At 39.8% G+C, this 12224-nt stretch overlaps 1 protein-coding gene across 1 annotated transcript in view; it reads left to right on the top strand.

Moving 5' to 3' along the window:
- The window catches only part of EFHC2 (EF-hand domain containing 2), a 154622-nt gene that overhangs the window by 51545 nt on the left and 90853 nt on the right, over nt 1–12224 (top strand). The window contains 2 exon segments of the mRNA XM_089904599.1: nt 3969–4143; nt 4957–5117. Coding sequence (XP_089760725.1) covers nt 3969–4143; nt 4957–5117 — 336 coding nt within the window.

Consider the following 12224-nt stretch of genomic DNA (forward strand, 5'->3'; position numbering starts at 1 on the left):
GGAATAAAAAAGAATTTCAATTTCCCTCCTCTGTGCATTAAGGGAACTTGTTCCACAGCATCCGCGTGCCAGATTAGTCAAAATGGAGCCAAATTGGTGGCCTCTTCTTATATTATTTTCTAAAATTAGTCCTGTTTAGTGGACACAGTTGAGCATATTTGTTTTAGGGACTGAGGACAAGAAGCTGCCAGGAATGTGCAGGTAGTGGCTGCTGTAGAGAAGCTGCTAGTGACCCTTAGATATTTGGGAAGGATAGTTTGCTTTTTAATAAATGTAAGTGCCTGTTCAGAATCAGCAAGTCTTCAGTGTAGACTTGGAAAATTTTTAAAAATGATATATATATGAAATGAGTCACTGAAGACATTTACCTGTGTCCTACTGAAAGATTGCCTTAATTTAAAGGACGTGGTAAAGGTTCAAAACATCATATGATCCCTTAAATGGCAAGTCCAACATTCGGTTGATGTTTGCCTGTCAGCTTGATTTTGAGAATATAAAGGTCGCGTTTGGGAAAATGAACGTTAATGCTGGAGAGACACGGGACCCTGTTAGTCTTTTAACGGGTTTGCGGGGAACTTTCAGAGGCAGAGTAAATCCACCGGTGCGCTCCAAATCTAGCCATCCTCGGCAAATGTATCAGCTTCAAATGCCCTATGGTCCATTTCAGTTGAGCCCTAGTGCTTAATTTCTTTCTGCTCACTTCTTTTGCTCACTCTATAGACTTACTTACTACGTTAAAAAAGTCATTTGTGCCTTTAAAGCTAATATAACGTGAGCATTATGCATTTAAACAGAAAATTATGCAAATGCAAAATTATGATGCATTTTATAGTCGTGCTGACTTTTTATATTTCTCATAACATATGTTAAAATACCCCATTTAACAGACACTATTATTACACAACATTTCTTGAGTAACAGCAGTGTACTTAATGTAACTAATGACTGGAAATTATATCCATGATTCAGGGTGGAGGGGAGTGAATCAATATTCTCTGATAATCTTTACATTTGCTTTTCCTGACTTTTGGTAACATTAAATTAATAGACTTAATGTTACTTAGATACAGTTACTTCTGACATTTTAATTTTCTTATAACTCATCTGGTTGTAAAAATTCATGAGACTGACCAAGTTTTATACATTATATTTTGGTATCCTTGAAGCCCAAACCAGGACAAAGTCCTGGCAATAACTGTGGTCACATTTCCTTCCTTGTCAGTAATTGTGGTCTCCACAGGAAGGAGCTGACAACTGCCAACGACACAGCTAGGGACCTAGGAAGCCAGGGGGAAATTTCTGGTGCAGTATACAGCCTGGGTGCTTCAGTACCTTCTCTTACCTAATGCCGCCCCAACATATTTTGGGGGAGAAAAAATGGCAGACAGACTAAGAGATGGAGTTGGCCACAGTCCCAAGAATTGTGCACGAGTAAGCTTTCTATTATGTGGAAGCAGAGGGCTTGATAGAATTCCAAGAGATATATGTAACCCCTGCATAAAACCCAATCTGACTCCTAAAAAGATGAGATTGTTTTGTGTATTTAAGGATTCTAAAGAGAAGGCAACTTCTTCCACAAAACAGTCCAGTGTGAGTCCCCCACTAGGCAGCTTGGCCATCCCGCTGGCCCTGGCTTGTCTGCCGGGCGGGAGCTTGTCACTCCCTCATTATTTCATGTGCATGAACACGGACTGGCAGATGGAGGCCTGTCGGACTTTCCCGTAGCCTGAAGGTTGGAAAAGGCTCCAGGGGCTCTAGCAGGTGTTTCTTTCACTGAAGAGACAGGGATTTGAATGTAAACTGTTCTTACCTAGAATTCCTGCCTTGGGTTATTATTTCTTTGTCTGTAAGAGGACTTTCTTATTATCGATTCTTAGTGGTTGGGACAGCCAAACTAGTAATAAGACCATTCATTCGCATTGTTCTCGAATGCTTATTAGGCTATACCGACATTAAGGATAAGCAAAAAACTTAAAGCACCTTTAATTTTGTGGAGTTGTTTATGGCCGCCTCTGAAGTCTTGGTGTTAGAAGCAGCAGGCATCCAAGATGAGAGTCTAATGATCGTTTGAGCAAATTAGCCATCCCAAGGTGCAGCGACAGAGGTAGAATTTGCTTCTAGTCTCTCCACGTGGCTTTGATAGAGCTAACAATTTCACCTTTTTTTTTTTAACCTCTCCTATGAAGTGAAGAGGGTTGAGGATTAGATGATTTCTAAGGGTTTTCTAGCTAGAGCTAGAAAATTATGTGATTCACTAATTATTTGACCCAAAAATGAACGTCCCACCAAAATCATTTGACCTGGGTATTGGGTACAAGCAGAGGTGGATTTACCTTGAAGTTAATGAAGCTTAAGCTTTAGGGTTCTTTCTTTGCAGGGGCCCCACTCCAAGGCCCTGGGCCTAATTTTGTCTTAATTATTTGACATTTTTAGTCTTAAAGAGCTTCTCCCAAATTATATAAGCTTTAAACCTGGGTCCATATCTGGGTTACTAGTACATCAGAGATGAACTTCGATGAAGGCTCTTTCCAGAATCGTTTCCAAATGAGATGATGAATCGTAAATCACTGTGAAGGAGCATTAAGACATATCCTTTAAAAAAATCTATCACCTCTCGGTAAATTTGTTGCAATCTGGTCAGTGTGGATGAACATTCAATATATGTTTTTACAAGTCTTTTGAAATTAGAGGAATCAGAATATTTGAAAGACAGATGTGTCTCAGGATCCATCAGAGTGTCAGTTTAAGGAGATATTTGGGAAGATGCTTTGTAAAAAAAAAGGTATACTTTTTCATTAAATATTTTTTTAACACCTGAAACATACAGGATGCTGGGGTGATGGAAAACCAAAGACAGAAAGTTATTCAGGTGCGAGTTCAAACCTTTGTGAATATATGCAATTACCCAGAAAAATGAGATCTTCAGTCAGGGTATCCAAAAAGACTGGGTTGTTAAAAAAGTCAGACATGGTGGAGTGGAACAGTTCTCGGCATTTATACACTAGATGGCACTGTGGGTGCAGAGGAAAGCTCTAAATTGATTCTTTTGTTACTTAAATCTGTGGCAAAAATTATGTAGTTGAGAAAACAACACTGTGTTATAAAACCTGTAATTTTGGGGGGAGGTGTAGAATGCATTCTTAATTACTGTGAGATTCAATATGTGTCCTCTTTTGGTTAGGCTGCGTAGATTAGTATATAGAGTTTTATGCGGATGTCCCATGTTAGAAGAAACCAATCATGCCCCAATTTTCTAATAATCATGTAGAGCTCTCCCTGCAATCCCTATGGTCCTTTTCCTAAAATGAAGGTACCAGTTAGTGAGTGGTGTGTTTCATGTAACAATTAGCAATGAAAGGGTCTACTGTAATTCTGCCTAATTCCAAGATTTGAACTTTCCTCTTTATTACCAAAGCTTCTCTTTAATTGCCACAAAAATAGCAATAGGAGAGGCTCACCAGTCACTTCCGTACCAGCAGTCTGGCTGCCCCCTTTCACTGAGTCAGTGAGAAAGATTTGATGGCATTCTCTTTGCCAATATGTCTTCTGTAAGCAGTTTCTGTTAGGATGGAACAATACTCTTTTGGGGATTATGCTTGAAGAGATTTCACACAAAGGCTGTTAGGAAGTCTAAGTAAATGTGAAAGTTGAAAATGTTTTCAAATCAGAGTTAGAAACAGCCTCAAACCCTTAGCCTTTTGATCAATCAGTACAAAAAAAACCTCCCTCAATTTTAAGAGTTAGGTTGCCTTGGATGACAAATTGATGCGAGAGGTATGCACTAAATCTGTACTCTTCCTTCTATTAGAACTCTGGCAATGGAAAAGGAAATCTTTGCTTATTGTGAACCTCCTTTCACGGACTAATGGAAACGCCTATGGGATAGTTAACCTTGGGGAAGAGGTAGAAATTAGATTCCATGGGTTGTTTTGTTTTGTTGCTTTGTTTTGTTTTGTTTTAAGAAAGACCCTGACATCTTCTTGTCCATTTGTGGTGTGACAAACTCAGGTGACTGGGATGTGTTGAGTCAATGTATTATTTGCTTTGGAGAACACACTTGCTTCTCAGAGATTGTACAGCCTCACAAATGAGTACCAACAGCTCCTAGGCTATTATAAATATGTCTCTCCTTCTTCACAGATGACAAACAAATAAAGAAAGTCAACAGTATTTACCACTTACAACTCCCTTTGAGAGTAGGCAGTGGCTGTTTTAAAGGTTTTGTTCGTTTGTTTGGTTTTGGTTTTATTCCTTATTTATTTATTTATTTATTTATTTATTTATTTATTTATTTATTTTTGCTTCATCACATTTCAGTACGATTGCAGTCTTTACTTGGGCAATAACAGAAGCACCCTGGAGTGGTGGTTGGTGAGAAGGAGTTTTGTTTTTGTTTTTGATCTAGACAGTGAAGTGTCATGGCCTGGAGCTGAGTTGGAAGAAAGGGGGAGAGGGTTTAAAAAGTGGGCACAAGAGGAGGGGACATCAGATGGGGAAGGTAAAGCAAAACACTTAGGAGTCAGTCCTGTTTGGAAAGGAATTTGATTAGTGACTGTTGACTAAAGATAAGACAGGGCTACATTACAGGTTAAAATATGGCATGGGTGGCATAAAGTTCCAAGTTTGAATTTTCCTATCATTGGAAAAATCAGGGAAGAACAAAAAATATTCTGAAATGGGGATGCGATGACAAAAGATAAATGTTTACTTATTCGACACAGTCTCTCTCTTTTTTTTTCTTTCTTTTGAACCAATGGCAACTATTGAGTGAGTTTTGTGGTTTTTGTAAACACGATTGAAACCTACCCTCCCAGGATTTTGCTGTGTTTTGTTTGAAAGAGTTTAAAATAGTCTACAAAGATCTCCATGTTCATCTTGAAAACATAACAAACCTTTCAAAACAGCCATAATCAGGGCAAAAAAAAATATTGATGTTTCATCTGCCTTTGTTTTGTTATAGAGAACTTTACCTCGATTTCATGCAAGGCCCCACCTCCTCCAAATATAGAAAGGAAATTTCCACGTTACACCGGCTTTGGCTCTGAAGAGGATTCTCTCTGCTCCTGCAGAGGCCTCGTGCCCACACCTCATCAGAGGAACTTCATGGAAAATGACAGGTGTTTGAGGGAACCACTGTTTTAGTCTGATCTTTCCCAAATGTGTTCAGGGTTTATAATATTGTCCTCATGACAAAACAGATGACACTTAATTTGTCTGATTTCAAGTCCAGGGACATGTTGTTATACCTTTTTAACGAAGTTGATTAATATGTAAGTATTAACAGGTTCTTACTTCAGTGGTTATTTTATTTTTTTCCAGCTTTTTGAGAAATAATTGACATATAACATTGTATAAGTTTAAGGTATGCAACATAATGATTTGATATATGTATGTATTGAAAAATGATCATCACAATAAGATTAGTTAACATTCATCATTCTCACATAGTTATAGTTTTTTTTCTTGCGATGAGAACTTTTAAGATTTACTCTCTCAGAAACTTACAAATATACATTAGCACTAACTCTAGTCATCATGTTGTATGTTATGTTCCCAGAACTTATTTATCTTATAGCTGGAAGTTAGTACCTTTTGGTCACCTTCACCCAATTCTCCCCTGCTCCGCACACCTCTGGCAATCACCAGTCTGATCTCTGTTTCTATGAATTTGGTTTTTGTAGATTCTACATAATCTACATATAAGTGAGATCATGCAGTATTTGTCTTTCTCTGTCTGACTTATTTTACTTAGCATAATATCCTCAAGGTCCATCCATGCCGTCGCAGATGTCAGGATTTCCTTCTTTTCTATGGCTGAATAATATTTCATTGTGTGTATGTATCTTATATAAATATAGATATATGTATACACACACACACACACATATATATATATATATATATATGCTTTTATTTATCCATTCATCTGTCAGTAGACACTTAGATTGTTTCTCTCTTTTAGCTATTGCAAAGGATACTGCATTGAACATGGGGGTGCAGATATCTTTTTGGGACAGTGGTTTCATTTCCTTTGCATATATATCCAAAAGTGAAATTGCTGGATGATATGGTAGTTCTCTTTTTAGTTTTTTGAGGAGCCTCCATACTGCTCTCCACAGTGACTGCACCAATTTACATCCCCACCAACAGTGCACAAGGGGTTCCCTTTTCTCCACACCCTCACGTTGAGTGGTTATTTTAATGTGTCATCTGGAAGCTACTAAAGCCATATTATCCACAATCTATATTGCCTTTCCATGTATATGTGTATATGTATGCCTTTCCATATATATATCTCCTCAAGATGGTCCCTAAGAAATGGTATAGAGTAGGGGTCAGCAAACTTTTTCTTAAAGGGTCAGGTAGCAAATATTTTCTGCTTTGCAGACCATGCGGCCTCTGTCACAACCACTGAGCTCTGTCATTGTAGCATGAAAACAGCCACAGACAATATGTAACTACACTCCGATAAAACTGTTTATGGACACTGACATTTGAATTTCATATGATTTTTACATATCACAAAATATTATTCTTTCGATTGTTTTCAATCATTTAAAAATATAAAAATCATTCTTTGCTCATAGGCCATACCAAAACAGGTGACTGGCTGTATTTGGCCCATAGGCTGTAGTGGCTTCAGTGATTTGTAAGTGTTTTTTAGCATGTTATTTGGCAACTAACGTGGTTTTAATTTGAGAGATTTGGTTGAGTTCAGTAACCATAGCTTGCTCGTGTGGTGGAATATGATTTCAAAAGGTGGACTTTCAGAAGTGTTCCTAATATATATGAGGAAAATTCTGCCTCTGAGTCATGTGTATAGCTGTGAGCACTGCCCATGGCTACTTTTTGCTTCTTCAGAGAATGGAGGCCCTGGAGAAAGAAGTCAGGGGGGAAGAGTGGTGGGGAAATGTTGCAGATGCTTGAATAGGATGCGGGCTAAACACCGAAGTCCTGGCATGAGGGAAATAGTGGGTCAGGAGAACCTGTGGAGAAAAATGATAAAGGGAACATGGAGTAAGAGCAGGAGGAGGAGAAGAACAAGACAGCACCCTGAATTTGATAAAATTTAATGGCATCAGATACCGTTGTAGAATATTTTGAGGTGGAGAGAATAGTTTTGCTCTAACTGTAAACGTGGTGAAAATATGTTACGAATTGTGTAGAATGTCTAAAAGGCTGCCTTTGCCCTGACACGATGTCCTTTGTCTTTTAAGAAATAATCTTTTATTTGTAAGGACTTGGGAGTTTTGTTTTTAAGTTTCAGAGTTGATGCTACTCAAGGTGTGGCCTCCACACTGGTTAGAAATACAAATTCCCGTGCTTCACCCCAGACCTATCGAGGCCCAATCTCTGTGCGTGGGGCCTGGTACTGTGTTTTAACAAGACTTCCAGGGGGTTCTGGTGATGGGCACCAGGGTTTGAGAACCACTGATTTCGATCATATAAGAGGGACACCAACTCATACTCCATCCTCCCTTATAGGTAGCAGTGTTTACAGTGAAGTTCGAGGGCTGGACTTTTGATGGATACTTTTCACTAACTGCTGTTTTGAAGGGCAGCCACCAAAGGAGGTGGGCAGAAAGAATGTCCCTATTGTAAAAGGAGAGAGGATTTTTCTTAAAAGTAAACAGGATGAAACACGATCCAGTGTGTTACTTCTGGAATCCAGGGGGAAAAGAGTTCCTTGTGGGTAGTTGCCTTAGTCTCTCTTTCTGTCTGCACCATGTCAACTTGCCCACAGAGCACTGACTGTAGACAGCATTCCACGTCCTTGTCATGCTGTTGTGGCCAGAGGATGGTGGTACAGGCACGAATGGGTCTAATTTCTTTTCTTTCTGTCCACTGCTTGTTCTGTGCCAGGAATACACTTCCCTCAAGCTCCTCCCACACAGTGACCTTGTTTCCATAGAAACTGGCACATTCAGCTGGAGACTTATACATGAGTTTGAATAACCCAAGGTTTTAAAACCGTGAGAACCTAAGGAAGATGATCTCACAAAGCATACAAAGAACAGTTTCTTAATGCAAATAAATAAACCGTGAATTGAGACGTGCAATAGTACATGACATATATTGATCATATATATTGCTATTAAAAATGTACTGGCTGCTTATTGTTGTATGAGGTTAATGGTGATCTACTGTGAGTCATTGGAGGAGATAGTTTCAAGTTAAAGCATATGAGGTTTTTGATGGAATGAAGACCTTTATTATTGTCTGGGTAAAAATTCACTGTGGTGGCCTGCTGGGCAGATTGTCTAGTCTGACTTGGAAAAACCAGAAGAATATCTTTCTCACTGCACCTGGCTGAATTAGGTACTTTGTTCTCTGTGTGCTCACAGTACTCTGCTGATCATGCCTCTAGCAATAATAATGTTACTAACAAAAAGAAGTTTACGGTTATGGTATGCTAACTACAGTACTTGATCTCATTTAATCCTCAAAACAACCTCATAAAGTCGGTAATATTATTGTACCCATTCTTCACATGAGGAAATTGAGGCTCAGAGAGGCTATACGATTTGCCCAAGCTCATACAGCTAATTTTTAGTTGAAGTAGGATGTGAACACAGGGAAGTCTGACTCCTAGGGTTCGCCTTTCTTGCCCCAGAATCTGTACTTATCACAGTGTGTGGCAGTTACTTGTTTATGTCGAGACCAAGCGCTCCTTGAGGGCAGGGACTGGCTTTATTGCTTCTCTTAGAGTCAGAACAGCGTTGGCTGTGTACTTGGGGTTCAATAGATATTTTGTCCGTAAGAGGACGAATGATGAATAAGTGAGTAAATAGAATGAACATTCACCCTTTTAGTTCTTAATGATGGTTAGAAGAGACGGATGACTTCCTACCCGGAAGGCTATTATCCCAGACTTGTGCTATTCATAATCATATAGCATCTAAAAATGCACGGTTTAATCTTAATCTCTGACTTGTTTCAGATACTGTTCATCTGCTGTCTCCATCAGTCATTTCTTTTCCTCTTTAAACAAGTTTTCCCCATCAATAACAATAAGCCTTCATGTCTCTTCTAACCATAAGACTATAGCTATAGCTATCTTTAAGGTTCTCAGCAGGTATGTAGCCCTGGGTGAGCCATTCATTTTCTTAGTCAGCAAATATTTACTGAGTACCCACTATGTGCCGAGCACTGATCTTGGGACACATCAGTGAACAAAACAGATACAAAGCCCTGCCCTCATAGAACTTACATTCTAGCTGGGCAGGCAGATAGTAAACAATTAAGGTAATACATAAGTACATTCTGTAGTATATAGAAGGTATTAAAGTGCCATGGAAAAAATAAAGAAGGTAGCTATGAAAAGAATAAAGGGGACTTGGAATGTGGGCCTGAAGAGCACCCCTGGTTTCAATTTTAAGCGGTGTGGTCTGGATGGACTTTACTGAGGAGAGGAAACATGTTCTAGGCAGAAGGAACAGGCAGTGTAAAGACCCTGAGCAAGGAGCAGGCTTGGGAGGCACAAGGAACAGGCAGGAGGCTGACAAGGATAGAACAGGTGAGTAATGGGCGGAGTAGACAGATTAAGAGAAGTAATGGGCGATCAGATAACATAGGGCCTTGCAGACCACTGTCAGGATTCTTTTGACTTCAAGTGATAAGGGGACTCATTGGGAGATTTGAGCAGAAGAAGAGTGACTTGATCTGATTTACATATTAAAAGAATGACTGCAGATGCAGTGTTGAGCAAAGACTGTAGAAGGGCAATGGTGGAAGTAAAGACCAGTTAAGAGGCTACTGCAGTAGTCCAAGAGAAAAGTTATGATGGCTCCATGAGGGCGAGTACCATGAAAATGATGAGATATAGCAGATTCTGGAAATATTTTGAAGGTTGTGCCAACAGGATTTCCTGGCAGATTGGATATGAGGTGTGAAAAAAGAGAGGAGATACAGATGACTCCCAAGATTTCTCCAGCTAGAAAGAAGGAGTTGCCATGTAGTGAGATGGGAAAGACTATAGTTAGAGTAGGTTTGGGGCAAGAGCAGAAGTTCAGTTTTGGAACAAGTTAAGTTTGAGATGTCAGATGTCAAGTAGAGATGTTAAGCTGGCCATTGGATATACGAGTCTGGGGTTCCGGGAGAGAGGTCTGAGCTAGAGATAGAACTTTGGAAATCATCAGCATGTAGGTAGTATTTAAAGCCTGAGACTAGAAGAGATCACCAAAGGAGTGAATATACACAGAGAAGTGGATGACCAAGTTATTCCTTGTTATCCCCAAATAAAGAGATTGAGGAAAAGAAGAGGAACCAGCAAAGGATACTGAAAAGGAAGAAGCAAAGAGGTAGGAGCAAAACCAAGAGAAAATACAGGATCCTGGAAGCCAAGTGAATCAAGAATGTCATGGAAGAAGGAGTGATCATTTGTACCAACTGCTGCTGATTGGTCAAGTTAGACGCAAAAATGAACCATTGGAATTGGCATTGTGGAGATAGATCATTGTTGACCTTGACAAGGGTAGTTTAGGTAGAGCTAACCTAATGGAAGTGGATTTAAGAGAGAATGGGAGAAGAAGTCAAGACAGTGATTATAGATAACTCTGGGCTGTGTGTAGGAAAAGTTAAGACATGGCTAACCTAATGGAAGTGGATTTAAGAGAGAATGGGAGAAGAAGTCAAGACAGTGATTATAGATAACTCTGGGCTGTGTGTAGGAAAAGTTAAGACATGGCTGGACCTAGGAATTTATCATTTGTTTTGAGACAACGGTATTCAGTAAACACATTTTAAAAAACCAGTCAAGAATACAAGTCTGTACAGTGCTAAATTGGGTGCCACGCATAACGGTCGGTGCAGGAGACGTGAATAGGTGGTCAGCTGGGTGGGCAGCCATGGTCAAAGAGAGCTCTACTGATTGGGGCCCAAATGGATGGACAGGACTCTGGACAGGCATAGGACAGGATGAGGGTGTACCCTGGGGGAGGGGATGACACCAGGCGAAGGCCTGGAAGTAGAAACAAGCACAGTGTGGGGCACGAAGTGAAGTGGCTTGTGTGACTTGAGGAGAGAGTGTATCATTGGCAGTCATGACAAATAGCTGTATGTGTAGGTATTTGAACCTGACTATCAGTGGCCCAGGAAGCCAGATTGAGCAGTATAGGTGGTATGATCAGAAGCAGGGAAAATGCTAAAATTTTTTTGAGTGCTGGGCATATTGTGATAAAAAAGAGTGTTTAGAAGAGTTTGATGATTAGCTTATTAGCCAAGGAAATGTCTGAAGCTACTTGCAAGTGTTTTTCAAAGTGTGCTCTGGGGATGACTTCATCAGAATCTCCTGGGGAGCTTATTAAAAATGCAGGTTTCTGGAGCTGCAAACTAACTACTGAATCCATACCTCTGGGGGTAGGACTCTGGATTCTGTATGTTTAACAAGCTCCCAGGTGACTTTCATACATGGCAAAGTTTGTGAATGACTGGTCTAAAGATTTTGAGTAGATTATATTCCTGATTGATAAGCTGTCCAGAACACTAGAATTAGGTTTAAAAAAAAAGGGCATATTAAACATGAAAAATCCATACTTAACATACACTCTTATACATTCATGTAAGTTCTAAGAAGCTAAATTTGCAGTTGTATTCATTTGGCCTGACATTAGACCTCATTCAGTTGTTCGAATGATATTTCAGGCATCTGTAAAAGTATGGGTCTTTCATGAGAGGGGATTACCAAATCTGTTTGTTACTTTTAAATCCAATTATGTACCAGAGAAGATGGTTGAGAAGGTATAGCTGCCCTCCTCCCCTATGCTGTATGAGGTCTGCCTGACACCTGGGAAACTAGGGACTAAGAAAACAGCTATGGAGACCTGGCTGTTTTGCCAGGGCTGCCCTGGGGGTAGCCTTCCAGATTGCTACTTGTCATCTCACTTGAGGCCTCAAGCTGTGAATCATGGCGCCATGCTTTTTCAGCCCTCCTTCCCTGGACAATCAAAGAAAGGAGCAGAGAAAAGCACCTTCTGCCTCTGCAAATCACAAATAAGTGTTCTTGTTTGTGTGTTTGTTTTTAAATCAGTGTGATCACAAGGAAAGAATGAATTTCAGCATACGAGACCGAAAGTGAGGACCTCTCTGCTTAGAGTTGTGACAGGGAAGGGATGAAGTACGTGGTTTATTTTACTCTCTGCCTCCTTGGGGTAATGATTTTGATTATCAGAGACCTCCCAAAGGGTTCAGTATTTGTCATGAGGTCCACCTTTCACTAGCTGATA

This window comes from Delphinapterus leucas, chromosome X, assembly GCF_059928025.1.
Source record: "Delphinapterus leucas isolate spDelLeu-1000000601 "Yukka" chromosome X, BTC_Dleu_Yukka2, whole genome shotgun sequence".
Taxonomy (NCBI): domain Eukaryota; kingdom Metazoa; phylum Chordata; class Mammalia; order Artiodactyla; family Monodontidae; genus Delphinapterus; species Delphinapterus leucas.